Consider the following 19918-nt stretch of genomic DNA (forward strand, 5'->3'; position numbering starts at 1 on the left):
GGACAGCCATACTAACTGGGAACTTTCCTGTTAATGTGTAGCTGAACTAAACACACCAGATCCAAATTTAAGTGGACTATTAATGAACAATCAGGTCTTTATTACATTGAAGCTTATTTAATTCCCATTTTGAAAGCAATACCCTGCTCAATTTTCAGTCCAAAATCTGATTAAACAGCTGCAGGTGCCTACAGTCGCTTTTAGGTCCTCTGACAATCAAAAGGGCTATTACACAGACTAGTTGCAACAGCAAATAGTGCAAAACAATAAATTCACTATTGGATGCAACAGCTGATGGGTTAAAAGCATGTTCCTTCCCTGCCACACTCCAGATATTCCTACTAAAATGCAAATACACAGAACAATCACAGCATGTTCATGGTCGTTGGAAGTGGAACTCTGATTCTTTCACCTGTAAATCATTTGTTTAAATCCAACCTTGATTGATAGTGACAAAGTATCATCTGCTGACTATTCAGTGGCTTGCCTCCAAATGAATTTGTGGGTTCAGACCACTGGGCAGATATCTATAATAGTTATAACTAAGCCTGAAAAGGCCAAAAATTGAATGTGGAGAGGAGCCTCTGTTGACCTATCAGGCAACTAATTGAGGAGTACTGTTTTCAATGTGCCAGAAGTTTGCACTGCTAATTATATTGTCACCTTCTCCACAGTATAAAGTCAGTTGCTTTTGAGAACACATGCAACTAAAGTCATTAGTTTAATCTATTTTTTGAATTGTTAGAGCATCTATGCCAGGTCATACACAATTCATGGCACAAGGAACTGTACCATCCAGTATTTCAGTCTTGGCTTACAGACAAAAACTACCTTCACAGTACAATAGTATACTGATATTGCCCATAACTACATACATTTAAGCATATTTGAATGCATGATCATACAGCACAGATCTGCATACTAACTGGATAATTTACATAGCAGGAAAGAGCCCACAATGGTCACTGCTTACCATTCCTCAGCACTTCAAACTAGGAGATGAAAATATCTACAAACTAAGCTATTTTGAAGGTACCACACTATTTAGCATCTCATTCTGCATGGTGCCTTTCCTAAACATTTAGATTTGCACAGGTGGAGTACTTCAACAGCAGAAGTAGATATTCTTATATATCCAAGTGATGCTCTTGGTCAAAGTGTATGCTTGAGATGGATTCTAAACTAAGTTCACTTCCTGGTTTGAGATTAGACACTGCATCTGGCACTATGGGACTGACTAGTGCAGTGCTTTTCAAGCCATCTGATGTGGGGGACTGGCAGTTGACCCCCCCCCCAACATGTGTTCAGACCACCAGGCAATGGCTCGCAGACTGGCACCAGTCTACAGACCACTCACTTTGAGTAGCACTGGACTAGTGGACTTACTATGGCTTCTGCAGCAAGGAGTAGTAAAAGCCATAACGGAAGCTGAAATAATTTCCACTGTGAAGTCTGATTTTACCACTTGCTCCCAAATGTTGAATAAAAACTTTTGACTTGAAATTTCATGCGTGTTCTTAAGTCAGAGGAGAGTCTGACATTAAGACAGCCTATTTCAATTAAAATGTAAGGGTTTTAAGTTTGTTTTCCCTTTTAAAAATTTGTTTCCTCTAGTCAGTTGTGCTTTTTTACTAAAGACCTCCAATTTTTACAATTTAAGCACTTGGATCCAGAACACAATCCTAATTTAGCCTTTGATATACCTAAATTATTTATTTTTCAGTTAAAGCTTTTGCAAAACATTAAGTGCATGCCTACACAATTAATATTCATCCTCAGTATGTCAGTTCAGCCTATAGAATGTTCAGACTAAGGGCACGCCTTCACACCAGCTGGAAGAGCACTTCCCAACATAGGTAAACAGATGTGCCACTCAGGCCAGCATGCTAGAAATAGCAGCAGCTGTGGTGGCACAGGTGGCTGCTTAACTAGCAGCCCCCTACATACCCAGGGGTTCCAGTGAGATTGCACTCAGGCAGCTAGCCTAAATTTCTATGGCAACATTAGTATTTTTAGCATGCCAGATTGAGCAAAGCTAGCACATCTGCCAACCCACACTGTGAAGTACCCTTTTAGCCACTGTGTAGACATACCCTAAATATAAGCCAGATGACCACCCGTAATTTTAAGTTAAAACCAACACACCAAACCTAAATCAAGTTAGGAATGTCCATACAAAGTTGGATCAATAACTGAACTAATTTAACACCAATACCCCTGAACCTATGCAACTCCATGATAACTAGGCCTAAGACCTGGTGCTTAAAATTCCACAGTCCCAACCTGGTAGGTCAAGGGCTTTATATGAATATTTTTAAAATAAATCTATAAATAAAATGGAGGGTATATAGTCCTCAGAGCTTACAACTATATTCAATGAAATTTCATTACTCCACTGGCAAAGCATCCATATTATGAAGCAGAAAAGTGGGGGAATTAAAGCGAACTTATTTCCAGTGTATACAAGGGAATGACAAGATTCTTTCTACAAGATTACTAGCATACAAAACCTGTACAGGCTAATTTTATGTAGTGGCTTCTCTCAACTCCCTGGAAGACCCTAGTTAGAAGCAATTTTTCTTCATTCTTGCTCTAGCAACCTATAAAGATCAGTTTCTCAAATGCTGTAAAAGCTTGAATAAAACTTAGTTTCTCAACATAGGCACACAAGCCACACCTTTCTATTTTATCCTATTCATCCTCAGTGTTGGTTAGAGATCAGCCTATATACAGTATTCACACTATGAGCCAGACAAATGCCAGATTAAATTATGTCCATATCCTTACTTTATGGAATTGAGACCACTGTTTTAAGTGTTTATTAATTTTACAAGCGAAATGCTGTCAACTTAGAGTCAGCATTTTATCTGTTAAATCACTGTTCCTTTGTAATGCAGTTTCATAGTAAGTTGCAAGGCACAATGCAAGTCTGTCGAAGTTCCAGTACACAAGGCTAAAGTGATGTGGCAGTTAACATCTCTCTTCCACAGGAGAAGATTTTGACAATTAGACATATGTATGCTGCATTTAATGCAGTACATCAAATATATTCAGCTGCTTTATAAAGACATCCCAGTTTTTGTATACTCAAAATATTTGACTCATTTTAGTTGGATATGGCTGACTAGCACACCTGTACATTGCTTTGGAGACTCTTAGGTAGTTTAAAACTCTCTCCGACTGATTGGAGGACCTCCTTTTTTCTTACTGCATCAAAGCCATGTCCACCACTTAATCCATCTGTTTTTCCATCCTATATAAAATAAGAGGCCCATCTCATTAGGAAGCATCTCAAACAAGCTTTAGAAACTAAAACACTAGAAGTTCCAATCCATCTTAAAGTGCTAAGAACATTTGAGTACTTCACAGCGGCTACATTGCTCTGAACTATTTTTAGTACAATATCAAGTTATGCACATAGCTATGAACACTAGCACCATTACGTTTAGAAACATTTATCAGCTGGAAAAAAAAATCAACCTTTCCTCTTCCATACTACCAATAAGAGTGGAAACATGCAACTTTAATATACCACAGTGAAAAGTGTTTATGAAGACCCATTTAACTATGTGTTCAAGATTTGCTAAAAAACCTTACTCCCATTCTTTATCACCCACTGTTTTACGTTACCCACTCGTTTCACTTCAGATTCATGCTTCTGTCTGCGATCCCGTCTCTAGATACAAGAATATCCACTTTTCAATATTGTACATCTTATATTGATCTTGTCCATCTAATCTAGTCATTTACTGAAATACGACAGCTTTAAAAAGAAGTAGAGTTGGACAATACCTGTGCACAAGCCACTTCATTGGCTCTCTATTTTCCATCTATAGTCTTACTAAAATTTAGATCAAGCCTAATTACTACTTTGGAAGCACGCCTCTCCAGATACTGATCTGTTCACTATCGATTTCTCCAAGCTACTTGTGTACACAGTTGGGGAAGAGAGGAAATTTAAAATTAAGCTGGAAGGTTGTTGGATCCTGCAAAACCTTGCATTTTCTATGTTACTAAACCGAACCACTGTGTTAGAGTTTCCAAAACATTCCAGAACAGTAGTTTAGCATATTCATTCATCTGGAAATGCATACTTAAGCATCAATTAAGTTGATCAACTTCTAGATCAAGTAAAAATACCCAGATTTAAAAGCTATTTTAGTTAAAAGCCTAAAAGCTTATTGAAGTGCTATTTGTATATAGTACTTTAAGAATCTATCCTTGTCTGAGTCGTACCTGGATTTGTAGCATTAATGGAAGTGGACATTGAGAGCTATCAGCTGCAGAAGAGCTAAATGAATTCTATTCTGCCTTTTGCAAAAATGTAATTTTCATTTGAGGCCCAACCACAGTATTACTGGGGTTGATGCAAGAAGCAAGGAGAACATTTTGCTTTCCAGATACACCAAGTTATAGGATATCAGTTAAAAATCTGACTTAACCCACTCAGAAGCAACATGGAAATCTGAGTACAGAACTCCACAATGCAACTTACAAATCTTCTACCATATTGCTTTAGTCTGAAATACTCACATTATAAGCTTAATGAGAGTTAATACTACCTATGCCAACTCACATCTTTGGGTTCCACATCACACTTCTTTGGCCCAATCTGCTCCTTTGGCACAAGACTTGCAGCTCCCCAGGACTTTGGAGTATTCTGTAACTGCTGCGATGATACTGGCTGCTGTCGGTCAGATGTTTCCCAAGCTTTTGGAGGGTCCTGCTTCTTTTGTTCTGATTCCTCCCTACCACGTGTTCCCCAAGGCTTCACAGGTTCCTGCTTCTTTTGTTCTGGTTCCTCCCTAACACGCGTTTCCCAGGACTTCACAGGTTCCTGCTTCTTTTGTTCTGGTTCCTCCCTAACACGTGTTTCCCAGGACTTCACAGGTTCCTGCTTCTTTTGTTCTGGTTCCTCCCTAACACGCGTTCCCCAAGGCTTCACAGGTTCCTGCTTCTTTTGTTCTGGTTCATCCCTAACACGCGTTCCCCAAGGCTTCACAGGTTCCTGCTTCTTTTGCTCTGGTTCCTCCCTAGTTTGGGTTATCCAAGGTCTTTGAGATTCTTGCTTTTGGTCTGGCTCTTCCTGAAGATTTGTTGCCCAAGGTCTTGGTGATTCCTGCTTCCTTTGCTCCTGCTCTTCCCGAACTTTTGTGGACCAAAGTCTGGGAGATTCCTGCTTCCTCTGTTCCTGCTCTTCCCTAACTTTTGTTATCCAAGGTTTTGGGGAATCCTGCTCCTCCCTAACATGCATTACCCAAGGCTTTGGAGTCTCCTGCTTTTTCTGTTCTTCCTCCCTAACACTAGTTTCCCAGAGCTTCGAAGACTCCTGCTTCTGTCCCTCCTCTTCCCTAACACAAGCTTCCCAGAGCTTTGGAGATTCCTGCTTCTTCTGTTCCTGATGCCTACCACAAGATTCCCAAGGCTTCAGAGATTCCTGCTTTTGCTTCTTTTGTTCCTGTTCTTCTATATCAACAAGCATTTCCCAGGATTTTGGAGGTTCTTGCTTTCTAGTGTACTCTGCTTCCCACGGTTTGCATTCTTTAGGCTTCTTGATAGAGCATTCTGCTTCAGGCAAATAGCGCCTGTTGAGAAACTACAGACCAAAGAAATTTAGTGGCTCAAGAAAAAATGGCTACCAGAGTTTAGCTCAGTTTTTTAGTGAGGAAAAAAAAAGCTCTGTAGTTGAGTGACCTAACCAAAACAGAGAACACAGGCAGCCAGTTGAATTGCTTTGTTTCAGTACAAAGAGACAGGGTTTTATCCTATAATGTTATGGACACTGAATAGTTACTCTTTCCAGCATGTTGTAGAGGAGAGCAGCACAATGAAACAGAATTGAACACTTAAACATCTAGAAACATGCACAAATTGAGTAGCCATATAATCTTATTGCTCTTACCCTTGTCGTTCCTCATTCCATGGCTTCTCTATTTGTTATCCACAATCATGCCATGTTAAAATTTAGTTGTAATTTCTGCAGGACATTGACCTCATCCTGTATAGCACCTAAAACACTTCAGTGTGAATAGTATGAATACTATTTCTTTCATTAAAGAACAAGATCTTGCTCTTTTGGCTTATTTGATCCCCTGAAAGCTCATAATAAACTAGCTCTTCTATTTACTGGAAGTTCAGATCATAGCTAATGACCAGATCCTAGAGACTACATTTGAATCACCAGAACAAGTCTCAGTGCATTCTTGCTCAGAGCCAGGAAGTTAGAGATAAACTGGAAGTAGCTTGCAGAGGCTAGTGGCTATGCTACTGTAGGCCTACAGGCCAGTAAAAATCTGAACGTGACAGACGACTACTTACTGGCTGTGTTCTGTCTGCTTAACTAGTTATAGCACAGAACTGGAAGTCTAAACTGGCTGGGCAAAGTCTAGAAGACTAAATTTTAGTTTTAGTATTCTATAAAAAGTTCTGCTTTATTTGCTATACTCCCTCTACTGGGATATTTAGAGGATTGGGATACAAAGACATTGCATAAGCTTTGATATTTCCAGTTGCTTCATTTCAAACTGCCAAAAAGGTCCCCTTTTCAGGATTAAGTATCAAAAAAGTTTGCTTTATGATGCTGCTCATTGAAATGTATGAGTAGCCTTGTAGTTCTGAAACAGATTTAAAGGACATTTGTGGTCTACAGACTGTTGGGCAATTATGTAGCAATTTTACAGTATCAACTATTAATATAGTCAAGCCAATATCTAGGGACCCCTGGCTTTGTAAAATCAAAGTAGAATACCATTCTTAACTCTGCCATAGTGTTAAATCTAGGTAACAAAAGTTACAAGCCTAACATTTTAGAAGATTTTTATTTACAATTGTGTATTGACTGATGCAGCAGTACTAGAGAATCCATCTTCTGGAAACAGGAATAAAGACATAAGTAGCTGAACCTACACAATCTGAAGCTTTGCTTTTTCCACTGAATTTATAAAAATGCTCCAAAGGGTCAGCAAATGTATTAAACCATTCCTGCTCAATCCTAAACCCTAGCAGAGGGGGTTACATTCTACCCCATATATTTCTGGAATGTTAATGTTCCTTTGGATTGAGACTAAAAATTAGAGTTTTAAGTTTAATTTTTCTACTTTGGAAGCAGCACATCTAAACCATTGTTTGGTTTTCTGTTCTAAGATCTTGGCTAAAATTTTGCTGGACAGCAGTTTTCTACTGTTTCACAACTTTTGTACAATACATTAAGACTCCTATATCAGAATTAAGTTACCACCCAGAGGTGTAACTACTTTTAAACACAATTAAATGCATTCTGACAGATGGTTAAATCCAGTATTTTTACCTCTTGTGGCTGTATCTCAGACTGCAAAAGCTTCATAAGGGGTTCTAGGAAGAGGGATGACATTAATTTGCTTCAGATTATTACAGAGAAACATGCAATCTTTCACTGTCCCAACGAAGTCGATTAAAAAAATCACTGATTTGACAATTAGTTAAAAGTCAATTGCTGATGTGAAGGATTTTCTAAAACATTCTTAATTTATGTTCTACATTAAACATGAATCTTAGGTCTTCCCAAACTTCGGTTTTGTAAAAATTTTCACTTAAAAGTACAAATTAAAAAGGAAAGATTCAGAAAAAAAAAAACATTCCCTTGCAGTATCTATAACCCAACCACTGTAGTAGTGCACTCAACTGTGACATTTACCTACAACAGGCATTTCCCACAGCTTCAGCAATGAGGTAGTCAAAGCACAGACAGCACATGTTAGATATAAAAAATACATTTAACTGAATTTTTGATCCAAAATACTAGTATCAGTGAAACCATTCCCTTACTAGCGTTACATGGTGTTCAAACCAACATATACTGTACAAAACTTGCAACAGTATATTTTAGTTACTGATATTCCAACTGAATTTAGCTGTACTGTAGTCCAAAAAAGTCACTGGATTAAGCTTCTGCATACTTGCAATATGATTAAGTTGATAAAACTAGGCTATTCAAGATTTCTGAATACTCAGCTCTTTGAGAAGCTTATCTTAACATGGATCAGGAATTACACTTGGAAATATACTCAACCTGGCTCTTTGACAGACTCTCCTTTTGGAAACTGTCTTGGTCTCTCAGATTTTCTCACTACTTCCTCTTCCAATTCCTCTTTTATTTGCATGTTGCGAGGCACAGGAATATTTTCAAAATATCCGGAGTTTAAGAGTTTGGATAACAGTTCCTTCATATGTTTATCTGAAGAGTAAAAAATTGTATATTTTATATATATAAAAAATATAAAAATGTTGACATATGCAAGTCAGAGGGTAAAAAAAGCGTTCACATCTTACCATCTGAAGGTGTGTCCTTGGAAGCTTCTTTATATTTAAACTACAATGTCTAACCCAGTGGTCTCCAATCTTTTTACACACAAGATCACTTTTTGAATTTAAGACTCAGGATTTACCCTGCCCCTATCTCGAGGGCCCATCCTGCTCACTTGCTTGCTCTCCCTACCCTCATTCACTTTCATCAGGCTGGGGCAGGAGTGCAGGTTCTGTGCTGGGGCTGAGGGGTTTGGAATTGGGGGGCTCTGGGCTGAGAGACTGGGGCAGGGTATAGGAGGGGGCAAGCTCTGGGAGGGAGTTTGGGTCCAAGTCAGGGCTCCAGGCTGGGACAGGGATACAAAAAGTGGTGCAAGGTGCAGGCTCTGGCCAGGAGGTGCTTACCACTGGTGGCTACCAATCAGCAGTGCAGCAGGCCTAAGGCAGGCTCCCTATCTACCCTGACCCCACACTGCTCCCTGAAGCAGTGGCATGTTTCTGCGGGCCGAGGGGCAAGAGGCGGCAGGAGACTCCACATAAGCTGCTGCTGTCCCACAGCACCAACTCTGCAGCTCCCATTGACTGCAGTTGGCAGCCAATGATAGCTGCGGAGTCAGAACGGGGGCAGCAGCAGCAGCATGAAGATCTGCCTGCCTCCCACCTACAACACCTCTGTAGTGTCACTGGACTTTTAGTGGCCGGAGATTGAAATTGGCAGAGGCTCCAGGATTGACCAGTCGATTGCGATCTACTGGTTGGTGACCACTGGTCTAACCCAACCCCAAAGGCAAAAACTTCTTGTATAGCATTTTAGACAAGTTATCACTAATTGCGTAAAACTAATACATTACTGAGCCACAAGTTACAACATCTAGGTAAAGGAGAAGATATTTTCAGATGGTATTAGGATGTTTTAGACAGCATAGCAGGTAAAGACTTCTCTGCAAGTCTAGTAGTGGTAAGATGAGTGAGAAGCAAAGAGTATGGACAAGAAAAAGGAATAGCAATGAGAAGAGAGCAAATATTAGGCTGAAGTTTGTAGAAGTCAAGACAAACGTTATGATCATGAAGGAAAGCTCCAACAGGGGATGAAGATGCATAGTGTGTTGGTTGTGTGTAAGAAAGCAGACAGCACAATTTGACAAACTAGAGTAGAGGGCTGAGACTTCAAGGCAAGAGGGAGACATCTGAGAAAGGATTTCAGAAGTGTTGGGATTAAGGCAATAAGATACACTAAGACAAACAACACTGTAGATGTGGCAAGAGGCAGGCTGTCAGAAGGAAAGCTCAGTCAACGATAACAGTAATGAACAGGAGGCAAGTGAGTTCCAAGGAGGAGCTGGAGATCATGTAGTCAAAAGGAGCGCACACACACTCCTCTGCCTAGACATTTAGATGAAGCTGAGAAAGCTTCTTCATCAAGCCTGTGGCATTAGTGTGATGCTTCAAAGGGTATGCAAGCTTGTGAGGCACCTTGCTAGCCCCCTACTCATAGTGTGAGGAAGTCTAGTCTGTGCCAGCTGTGGATCAGTTCTGACTCCACCAGCCTCTGGCAACACAAGTACTACCTTCCCAGGCCTCTGTAGACCTCATTTTCTGTGTACAAGCTAGAAATAGGCACACGAAACATTCCTCTGCATTGCCCAGCTCCTGTGCCACTGAATTCTCAGATTCACTACTCCCAAAGAAATAGTACACACTAGCCTGACAATTTGAACTCTGAATTACTCCCCACTTAACATACCACACATTTATATTTAAAAAAAGTAAGAACAGATTCAAATGACAAATAAAATATTGAAATCATAATCTGTCTAGAGCCTAAATTTAACTCGTAAGACATTATCTCCTACAGGATAGCTTACCCATATAGTCCTTTTCCCATAATTTTCAGCCAGGTTTGTTGAGATCCCCTTTCATGAGATCAAGCGCACTGGCAGCTTGCCCTCATAGACAAGGATACCTGCAGGTGAATTTGTACCCTAAATATACCAGACCAGATCTTTTGATCTTCACTTGCAAAACAGGTCCCCCCACGTCCCCCTTTTCCTGGTAATTTTATTCTGAAGTCTCCAGAAACTCTTCAGTAGCATTTGACTTGATTATAGATTTCTATTTTGAGACATAATACAGAATGTCCCACCAAGATGAGTCTCCCCCCCCCACCTCCTGCCTGGAGAAGTTTGTCTAATACATGCTACCTTGTAGTTAAAGGCAAGTCACTTAAAGTCCTAGAGAACACAATTTTCAGTATAAACACATCTATCTTGCAATAATTATGACCACCAGCTTAATGTGCTTTCAGCAAAAAGCTTCTAACATCCCTTTTGGGCAATCTAGAGGATCTCTGAACCACTATGTACGCCTGTGCCCTCTGCTAGTTAGCATTAAGAGGTCCTTGGAGCAGTTAGATTTATCTATATAACAATAGATTAGGTGAGGTTATGAGCCAAGATAGTGACAAAGAACAAAGATCCAAGTGTTAAGAACTGAACGTCATGAGGGGATCTTGGTGCACAGCAGTCAGACAAGTGATGAAATAAGTGAACCTGCAGGAGAGCCAGAGAAACCCACAAAGGAAGTCCAAGAGGATTTTATGCTCTAGTGTCGGTAAGAATGAGGAAGAGGAGCTGCCAGCTTCAACAATGGTAACTATGCAAGTACTTGTTGACAGAGTAAAATCCAGCTTGTGCTTGGTCTAGGACTGTATGATTAAATGGACAGAGCAGCTTCAGGAAGAGAAGAATAAAAATGGGTTGAAAGTTATTAGGGTTTAAGTAATAAGATATTTCTCACCTTTAATACAAAAAGACTACAATGCTTTAGAGCCCTCAATGCCCCCTAGCAGAGGGTTCACTAGCATGTAATGAAAACTCTTAACACATTGTTATGGTATTTGACAAAGAAAGTCATGTAATATATCAAAAAACTATCATGCTGGTCACGATTGTTGCAAGATGCATGGATGGAATGTGTAAGCCAGGCATGGTTAATAAGGGTTTTCCAGGCAAAGGAATATTGACTTGCCTCGCTCTCAAAGTCTTGAATGCCAATGAAACAGGGCTAGCAAGAGACTAAGGGAATTATATTTGCATAACAAGTCAACAGAAAATGCAAGTTTACAGAACAAGGGCAGCAAACATGTCATCTGCACCCCAAAGAACAAACAGCAGGGGAGAGAAACTTTGTCCAGTGGTACACTTCAAAAGGATACATTTCAAAGGTTTCCTGGACTATAAGAAGAGGGAGAAAAGGCATTGTGATTATCTGTCACTGAGGGAGTGACAAGCAAAATGCTTTTTGTATTTATGATGGCTGAATCCTGGCTCTAAGGACATGTGATGCTGAGGAGGCTTTCAGTGAAAAGCTGATAAAGATTTCAGTTAGTTATGTTTTAGTCACTAGAAAGCATGTTATACTTGATTTTTAACCATCTTCTGTTTCTATTATCCTCACTTTGTATCACTTCAATCTGTTCTTTATTAATAAACTTATTGGTTTTATTGTAAGTTCATCTCAGCACAAAATATGTGAAAGTGACTCCTCAGCTGAGCTAACAGGCTGGTATGCATCCTGCAGATTTGGAAATGTGTGGGCACAGTCATGGGCTGCATACTGCAGGACAACATTTCAAGGGAGCAGGGGTGGGAATGAAGTGCACGAAGTGTTACCTGCAAGGCCAAGTAAAGGCTGTCAGAGTCCTGAGGAATTTGTTTGGCTGGCAAGCTAAGAGACCGGAGCAGGGATCAGCAATCTTTGGCATGCAGCCCACCAGGGTAAACCCCCTAGCAGGCCAGGCGGTTGTTTACCTGCTGCTTGCGCAGGTTCGGCCGATGGTAGCTCCCACTGAGCACGGCTTGCCACTCCAGGCCAATGGAGGCTGCAGGAAGCGGCAGCCAGCACATCCCTCTTCCTGCGCTGCTTCCTGCAGCCCCCATTGGCCTGGAACAGCAAACCATGGCCAGTGGGAACTGTGATCGGCTGAACCTGTGCACGCAGCAGGTAAAAACAAACCAGCCTGGCCCACAGGTTGCTGATCCCTGGACTGGAGCATCAGGTAACCAGTCACATGCAGTTTAGAATCAAACCTCTCTCTGAGGCAGAGCAGGAACCAAGTGACTTGCAGTTCTGGACACCCCAGAAAAGCAAAGGGTGGGTTGTGGAATGGGCATATGTAACACCCTAAAGAACAGTTACTAGAGGTTAACTTTTTCTTTAATTACATACATGTCCATTTGCCGTAAGTGACTCCCAAGTGGTTTTTTTTTGATGGAGGTAGGGCTAGGAGTCTCATCTGAAGAATTACTGTAGGACTACTTTCCCTACATTTACTGTGTCCCTTGATGCAGTCGTAATTACGTAAATGTCTTGCAAAAGTACGTACAGAGGCCTGGGTTGCTACCCTTAAGCGGCAGTAGGAACATCTCACAAATGCAGTAAATATTGAACGTGCTCTAGATGAATGCAATAAATATTTCAGGAGTTGAGATCTTTGGCAGTTTAAGACATGGAAATGTGGCTGGTAAAAAAAGTCTACCTCAGGATGTCTCATTCTCTATTAAGAACAAAACCCTTTCAGCTCTGTTTCCTATTCAGATAAAATGCCAGAGCAATACTGACCGAGATGTCAGACAAAACACTTTGGATATGAATTTGGAGTGAGATCTAGGCTGCACCTTGACCTTGTAGAATACTGCATGAGGGTCAATAATCATAGCATACAATGCCCCCATGTATGTAATGGCTACTTAAGCAGCCACTTTATCCAAGAGATGCAATATCAAACAAGAGGATAAAGGCTCAAATAGAGGCCCTATAAAAGCTAAAAACTAAACTCATGTCACATGACATGGTTGGATCCAGATAGCCAATCCTCAGGAATCTGGTTGCCTTGGGATGAGTGGAAACAGTCCTTCCAGCAATGCAAGGGTGAAATGCAAAAATTTAAGTCCAATGCATTGACTGGACTGCTAGACAAGGGGTTCTCAAATTGGGGGTTGTGACCCTCAAGGAGTTGCAAAGTTATTACTTGGGGGGGTTGCAAGCTGTCAGCCTCCAACCCAAACCGTGCTTTGCCTCCAGCATTTATAATGGTGTTAAGTATTTTTAAAATTAAAAACACATTTGGTAAGGGGGTTGCACTCAGGCTTGCCGTGTGAAAGGGCTCACCAATACCTAAGTTTGAGAACCACTGTGCTACACTTAATCCAATATTTTCTGGACTGCAAACTGTAGGACACATTGTGGTGAGCTGCACAGATGGAGACATTTCCACTTACTAAAGCAAGTAGCTCTTGTGGAAGGTTTTCTACCATTAAAGCAGAATATTCCAGACTGCTGCTGAACAGTGTGCCTCTTCTGAGATTAGCCAGAAAGAAACCGTCATGAAGTAAAGCACTTAGTGTTGCACCTCAACCCACGACCATGGTTCTGGGATATTAAGTCCCTCACTAGCAGCAGAAGTAAAGGAGTTTTGGTGGCCTGTGTGTACAAACCCAAGTACCAAGGTTATTCCTCCCAAGCTGGGGCTCTGAGGACCCCCTACCCCAGTCTTGTTTGAGGTTTGTGTTTTTTTTTTTTACCACCACTCTGGAAATGAATATTGGTGGGTAAGCATACAGAAGATTATGTTTCCATGGAAACATGTAAGCATCTGAGATGGAAGCCTGACTGATCTGTTCTGGAATAGAAACAGAGGCATTTTCTTGTTCTGCTCAAAAGACCAACATTCTTGACTTGAGACCACTCAATCTAGACTGAACAATTTGCCTAGATGATCTGCCAGGCAACTGATTGCCTGAAACATGTGAAGCCTTGAGAATTATACAATTCCTTACACAGAAATTCCACTGTTTAACCTGTGTCAAGAGGCAGTCTTTGACCTAGTACCCCCCTACCTGCTTACATAAAACAGCTGCGATGTTTGAGCACCTGTATGGCCTTGCCATGAATGTGGTAGGAACTGCTGACATTTGGAATACTGCATGCAGTTTGAGAACGTTGTGTAACCTGGCCTCATGAACGGACCACATGTCCTGAGGCTGCAGTTCTGCCACATATGCTCCCCACCCCACAGCAGAAGCATTTGCTACTCAAATCATAAAAGGGAGAGAGGTGGTGAGAATAGGCCCACCCTCCACTGTCCTGATTCATCCACCAATCTAGGGACCACACTGGCTGGGATGCATACAAATGTGTTCAGGTGACAGACTCACTTTACTCACATCCACATACATCAGAGATGGAATCTTTATCACATACATACAAGCAACCATTTTCCCCAAGAGCCTGAGGCAGTTATGTACTGTGGTGTGTAGTCTTCAAGAAGCAGCTACAAAAGGGTCCTAGATAGTCAAAAGCTAAGTTTGGGGCAGGTAGGTCCTGGCCGAAGTAGAGTCTAGGAATGGGTCAATGAAATATGTCCCTGCTGGGATTATCAGGCCTAAGCAGCTGAACAGATGGAGGATTTGATGAATGTTTCTGTCCACTTGCTGACTGGAGTGATCCCAATCATCCACGTATGGATATAATCTTATGTCCCAAATCCTGAAGTAAGCTGCCACTAACACCATGCACTACATGAAAACCCTTAGTGCCAACAATAGCCTGAAGGGGAGTATGGTGAACTGGCAATGACCTTCTCCTACCATGAACATTAGAAACCTTCTGTGACCCCAGTATATTGCCACATGGGAGTAGGCATCCTGAAAGCTAAGGGCAGCACTCCATTCTCCCAGATCTAGAGCAAGGATAACCGACAAGGAAATCCATATGGAACTTCAACTTTTTGCTGCATCTGTTTAGTCTAGAACGGGCTTGACACCCCAGTTGGATTTGAGAATTAGAAGATACTGGACTGAAAAAATAAATGTCAAAATGGATGAAAAATGACCACTATGTTCAGTTATATACTGATTACATACAAGCTCTGATTGCCAAAAGTAAGAAGAAACAATGAACAGGGCCGCTTCCTCCTTTATACTCAACTCCAGGCATGAAGAAAAGTGCGGGCCATACATGTCCAATCATATGGGCATTGCTAGAGGAAATACTCTGGCACCAGTTGAACTATGCAATCACTCAAAGAATTAGATTTACAATCTTGAATGCATCTACAGATTGAGGCACTTTCCAGACCTCAGAGATGAAACAGCACTTTTGAAGGCGTTGATATCAGCTACAGCATGTGCTACTAATGTATTCTGACAAGGAAGAGAAAGCCTAAAGTTTACTTTGATAAAATGTTAAAAGTTGCTCTCCATATCTGTTTACATCCCTATGCTGTAAGTCCTCAGCAGTGAACCTTGACCAAGACTGTCGGGGCCAGTGAAAGTGCAAGTCTATTATACCCAATCCAGAAAAGTTTGAAGTTAGGGTTCCAGAATTAACTCATTGGCACACTGATCAATCTCCTTTACAATAAAAATGCAAGTTATCACACTGAAGGTTTAGTTTGGTCTCCAAGGTTAGTTCCGAATTGATGGATGGCTACTGTCAAATATAAAGGGAAGGGTAAACACCTTTAAAATCCCTCCTGGCCAGAGGAAAAACCCTTTCACCTGTAAAGGGTTAAGAAGCTAGGATAACCTCGCTGGCACCTGACCAAAATGACCAATGAGGAGACAAGATACTTTCAAAGCTGGAGGGGGGAGAAACAAAGGGTCTGGGTCTGTCTGTGTGACGCTTTTGCCAGGGACAGAACAGGGATGGGGTCTTAGAACTTAGTAAGTAATCTAGTTAGGTATGCGTTAGATTCTGTTTTCTTTCAATGGCTGAGAAAATAAGCTGTGCTGAATGGAATGGATATTCCTGTTTGTCTTTTTGTAATTTAAGGTTTTGCCTAGAGGGATTCTCTATGTTTTGACTCTAACTACCCTGTAAGGTATTTACCATCCTGAATTTACTGAGGTGATTCTTTTACTTTTTCTTCTATTAAAATTGTTTAAGAATCTGATTGCTTTTTCATTGTTAAGATCCAAGAGTTTGGGTCTGTGTTCACCTATGCAAATTGGTGAGGATTTTTATCAAACCTTCCCCAAGAAAGGGGGTGTAAGGTTCGGGAGGATTTTGGGAGGGAAGACGTTCCAAACGGGCTCTTTCCCAGCTATATAGCCGTTAGAAGTTTGGTGGTAGCAGCGATAAAGTCCAAGGGCAAAAGGTAAAAAATAGTTTGCATCTTGGGGAAGTTTTCACCTAAGCTGGTAAAAGTAAGCTTAGGAGGTTTTTGTGCAGGTCCCCACATCTGTGCCCTAAAGCTCAGAGTGGGGAAGGAACCTTGACAGCTACTATTGCATAATATTCTAGAATAAAGCCAGCATGCATACAACCCACAGCTTCTAAACCATCAGTACTGAGAAAATGGTCCTATTCTCCAGTAAGAAGCATGCCACTGTGTTATATTAACTAGCCCTACACTTAATATACAGATTGACCATTACACATTTCAGTCAAAATAAAAACTGATTACACATTTCAGTCCTTTAAGATGAAGCATTCCAGAGAAGTATGCACAGTGCTCAGTACGAGACCTCCAACTATGTTCATTTGTACAGCATTTTATACTTGCAAAATGCTAATTACATTATAGGTTTACCCAGGAATAAGTGTAGAAATTAATGTTATTTATCCTCTCCCCAAATAGCCACTTACACGTTGTTCCAACCACAGCTTTCTCACTGCCTTCTAGAAGATCCCAGAAGTAGAGCGATGATTGCTCCATCTGGTCTTCAACACTTGAAAGCAAAAAAGGGAAAAAAGTTAGCAGATCAGAGAAATGTTCCTTTAGCTATTCATTTTTCTGCCTATGATAATTTGTAGTCCTCAATAGTTCTGTTTCTTCTCTTTAGGAACGGGATTAAAGTCAGGGCCATTCTTTTAATGCAATCACCATTAGTGCCTTTTCAAATTAAAAAGGCCACTAAAAGTAGTATGCATTGTTTACCTACGACGGCAGCCCCACTAACAGTATTCCTTATTTCAATAAGCTCTCTCCAGTTGGTACAATGTTACACAGTTGGACATAATTCTAACCACTTCTGTTTGTGGTTTTGGGACCCTGGATATTGTTTTAGTTTAGCATTTTGCCACTAGTGGTCAACAGTAGTTTGAAGCGTCTCTCATCCACTTAAGACTCAAGCCCAAACAATCGTTTCATTCAATATTTAGCTGTTTGACCAGATGAGCATGTGTTCTGTGAATTCAAGATGTGGGATGCATACTGAAGTGTTTATGATAAACAGTTGCTTTATCTGAAATATTGCTGCAGGTTATACTTCTAAGGTACGTCTTAGGGACCAGTGGTCAGCCAAGTTTAGTTCTACATGACCAGAGTCATTTGAGGCAGGTGTCTAAAAATTAAGATGTTTTCTCCTTACCTCGCAACTTCAAGGTCTCTAGCCCATACTTTGATAAGATAAGGCCTTCAAAAGGCTCACATTACATTCTCAATATTCAGCACTAACCTAGCGGGTCTTAACCAATCGATTGGTTTAGTCTGACACTAAGAGACAAGAATCAGATTACACTTAGAAATATAATATACAATTAGTTTTAACAGTCAAGGTCTTGAGAACTCTAGTCAATCTATATCCACCATCCCATTAAAGTAAACAAGTTAGTATGAAAAGCCAAGGAATGGGTATAGTCCCTTGCTGAAAGAAGCCTATTTTAAAAGTGAATTGTGAAAGTACTCCTGTATAACAGAATGCTTAAAGAATTCAGTAGCCTAAACACAGACTGCACATTTTGATCAGCAAGATTTTTGGTGAACTTGCTATCCGAGTAAGCAGAAGCAAGAGCAGCATCGCTTCCAGCTGTACAGAACAATAAGGACTGTGCCCCTTACAAAACTGCATAGGTAGTATCGTGCTAGCGTCAGCCAAATATGCTGAGGGACCATACGAAGAGATTAAAATGGCATGATGTCAATATTGGTCAGCACTCTAGACAGTGAATAAAGGAGGCCAGAAATAGCGTTGTAGCCTTCAAATACACCAAGGTCTGACATTTTAGTACCTGGATTAATGATTTTAATGCCAAAGCAACCACCACATTCTTTGGCCTGCTGCTTACATTTGCAGCTGATAACCAATGCCGATACCAAAGATAAGGACCCAAAATTATTGGCTTTAATACCTCTTTGGGATTCATGTAACAAAGATCTACTGCCTCATTTCATGTATACAGAAGGGAACACCATTCCCTTCCTCAGGGAACATGTTTAGGACACTTGGTGCACTTCTTCCTGAAAGGAAGGGGCAGAGTGCCGCTCAGAACTGCCACCTGGCCTGCTTGGTGAAAGTATATTACAATGGGAAGCACTCCCAATATTGGCACTTCATTGTACTGTCAAAGTGGAAAGACTGAAGGGCATTGTGTAGCAGGACCAGTTACAAGCAACTTACACCACTGGGAATCAGAATGCATGCACCTCTCCTCAGCAAATTTGCCAACCTAAACTTTGAGCCCTGTGGGGGGAAAAATGTTACCAGCCTGTAGAGTAACTTGTTCTCCAAGGTAGCTTGCACATGTCCATTCCTCTATGGGTATCTGTACACCCAGCCACCAGAAGTTTTCCATCAGCTATACCTGTTATATTGCTTGCACTCCCCCTGCTGCCACACATCACTGAGCAAACATATAAAGGCCAGAGCTGGCCTTAGCTTCTCCTCAGGTCTTTACTGGAACTCCAATGTAGAGAGGTAGGGAGGTGGATCATGTAAGGGACATGTGCATCACATCTCGAAGAACTATTACCGAACAATGCAACAGTTCCAGTGATTGCACTTGCACATTACACTACTGGTGACTCAAGCTGTGACGCTGGCAGACCAGCCAACCTGTGTATGACCCATAACTTAGGAGGCATTACAATTGTAATCAGGACAATTCACTTGTACGTGAATTTCAGAGAGATGAACTAGATCAGCAATCATTAACCCATTAATTTGTGGAATAGAAACCAAGGGTAGATGCTAAACATATTTGTTTAGCTATATCCTGTTAAACAATGTAACCAAAATAGCTTGTAGACACCAATTCCCTTCAACACCTTAATTGCCTAACATTATGTATGCAACTGTGTTCAGTTAACCTTAAGACCAAATATGAGACACTGCTGGAAACTAATCTACATTGCCTTCAGCTTAACTGTTATAATGGAGAACTGGCTAATTGCCTTATGTAAATAAGTGCAACTAGTTAACCCATGTATGCATAGGAAATAGAAGATTAGCTTCAAAGCTAGGGTCCACAATCTGCATTGCCTATTCTTCCTTGGAGGAAATCCCTTCTGTGAAAATTTGAGAGACAGCTTGTCAGCCTCTTTGAGAGTTACAAAAGAAAATGCAGGCCTGACCCTTTCATCAGTAGTCTACTGAACTTTGACTGGGGAAGTTTGAGCCGAAGGACTGATCTTGCAAATAGTTACCTGGAATACCCTGGAAAAATGTATGGAAAGATCTCAGACTTGACCTCTAAGCTGCCTTTGGATTCTGACCTTTAGGGATGGTTTCAGAGACTTTTACAAGCCAGCAGATATAAATGCTATGATCCTGAGCTATGAACACTGAGGGGGGAGAATCACTTGTAGGTATGATTCCTTAACATTCAATAATTATTAATAAATCTTTAGTTTATT

General features: G+C 40.9%; 1 protein-coding gene across 12 annotated transcripts in view; it reads right to left on the minus strand.

Annotated features, from left to right (window-relative positions):
* CAPRIN2 (caprin family member 2) overlaps positions 1–19918 on the minus strand; it is a 70885-nt gene that overhangs the window by 31111 nt on the left and 19856 nt on the right. For 5 of the 12 annotated variants that reach the window (XM_038397123.2, XM_038397164.1, XM_038397117.1 and 2 more), the window contains exons 6-11: positions 16930–17012; positions 8048–8212; positions 7307–7350; positions 4577–5596; positions 3635–3676; positions 3134–3253 (exon numbers count right to left, since the gene is read on the minus strand). In XM_038397123.2, coding sequence (XP_038253051.1) covers positions 3134–3253; positions 3635–3676; positions 4577–5596; positions 7307–7350; positions 8048–8212; positions 16930–17012 — 1474 coding nt within the window. The remainder of the gene's footprint in view (positions 1–3133; positions 3254–3634; positions 3677–4576; positions 5597–7306; positions 7351–8047; positions 8213–16929; positions 17013–19918) is intronic. The other 7 variants (XM_038397181.1, XM_038397170.1, XM_043518182.1 and 4 more) reach the window with 6 other exon arrangements.

The sequence above is a fragment of the Dermochelys coriacea genome, chromosome 1 (genome assembly GCF_009764565.3).
Source record: "Dermochelys coriacea isolate rDerCor1 chromosome 1, rDerCor1.pri.v4, whole genome shotgun sequence".
Lineage (NCBI taxonomy): Eukaryota > Metazoa > Chordata > Testudines > Dermochelyidae > Dermochelys > Dermochelys coriacea.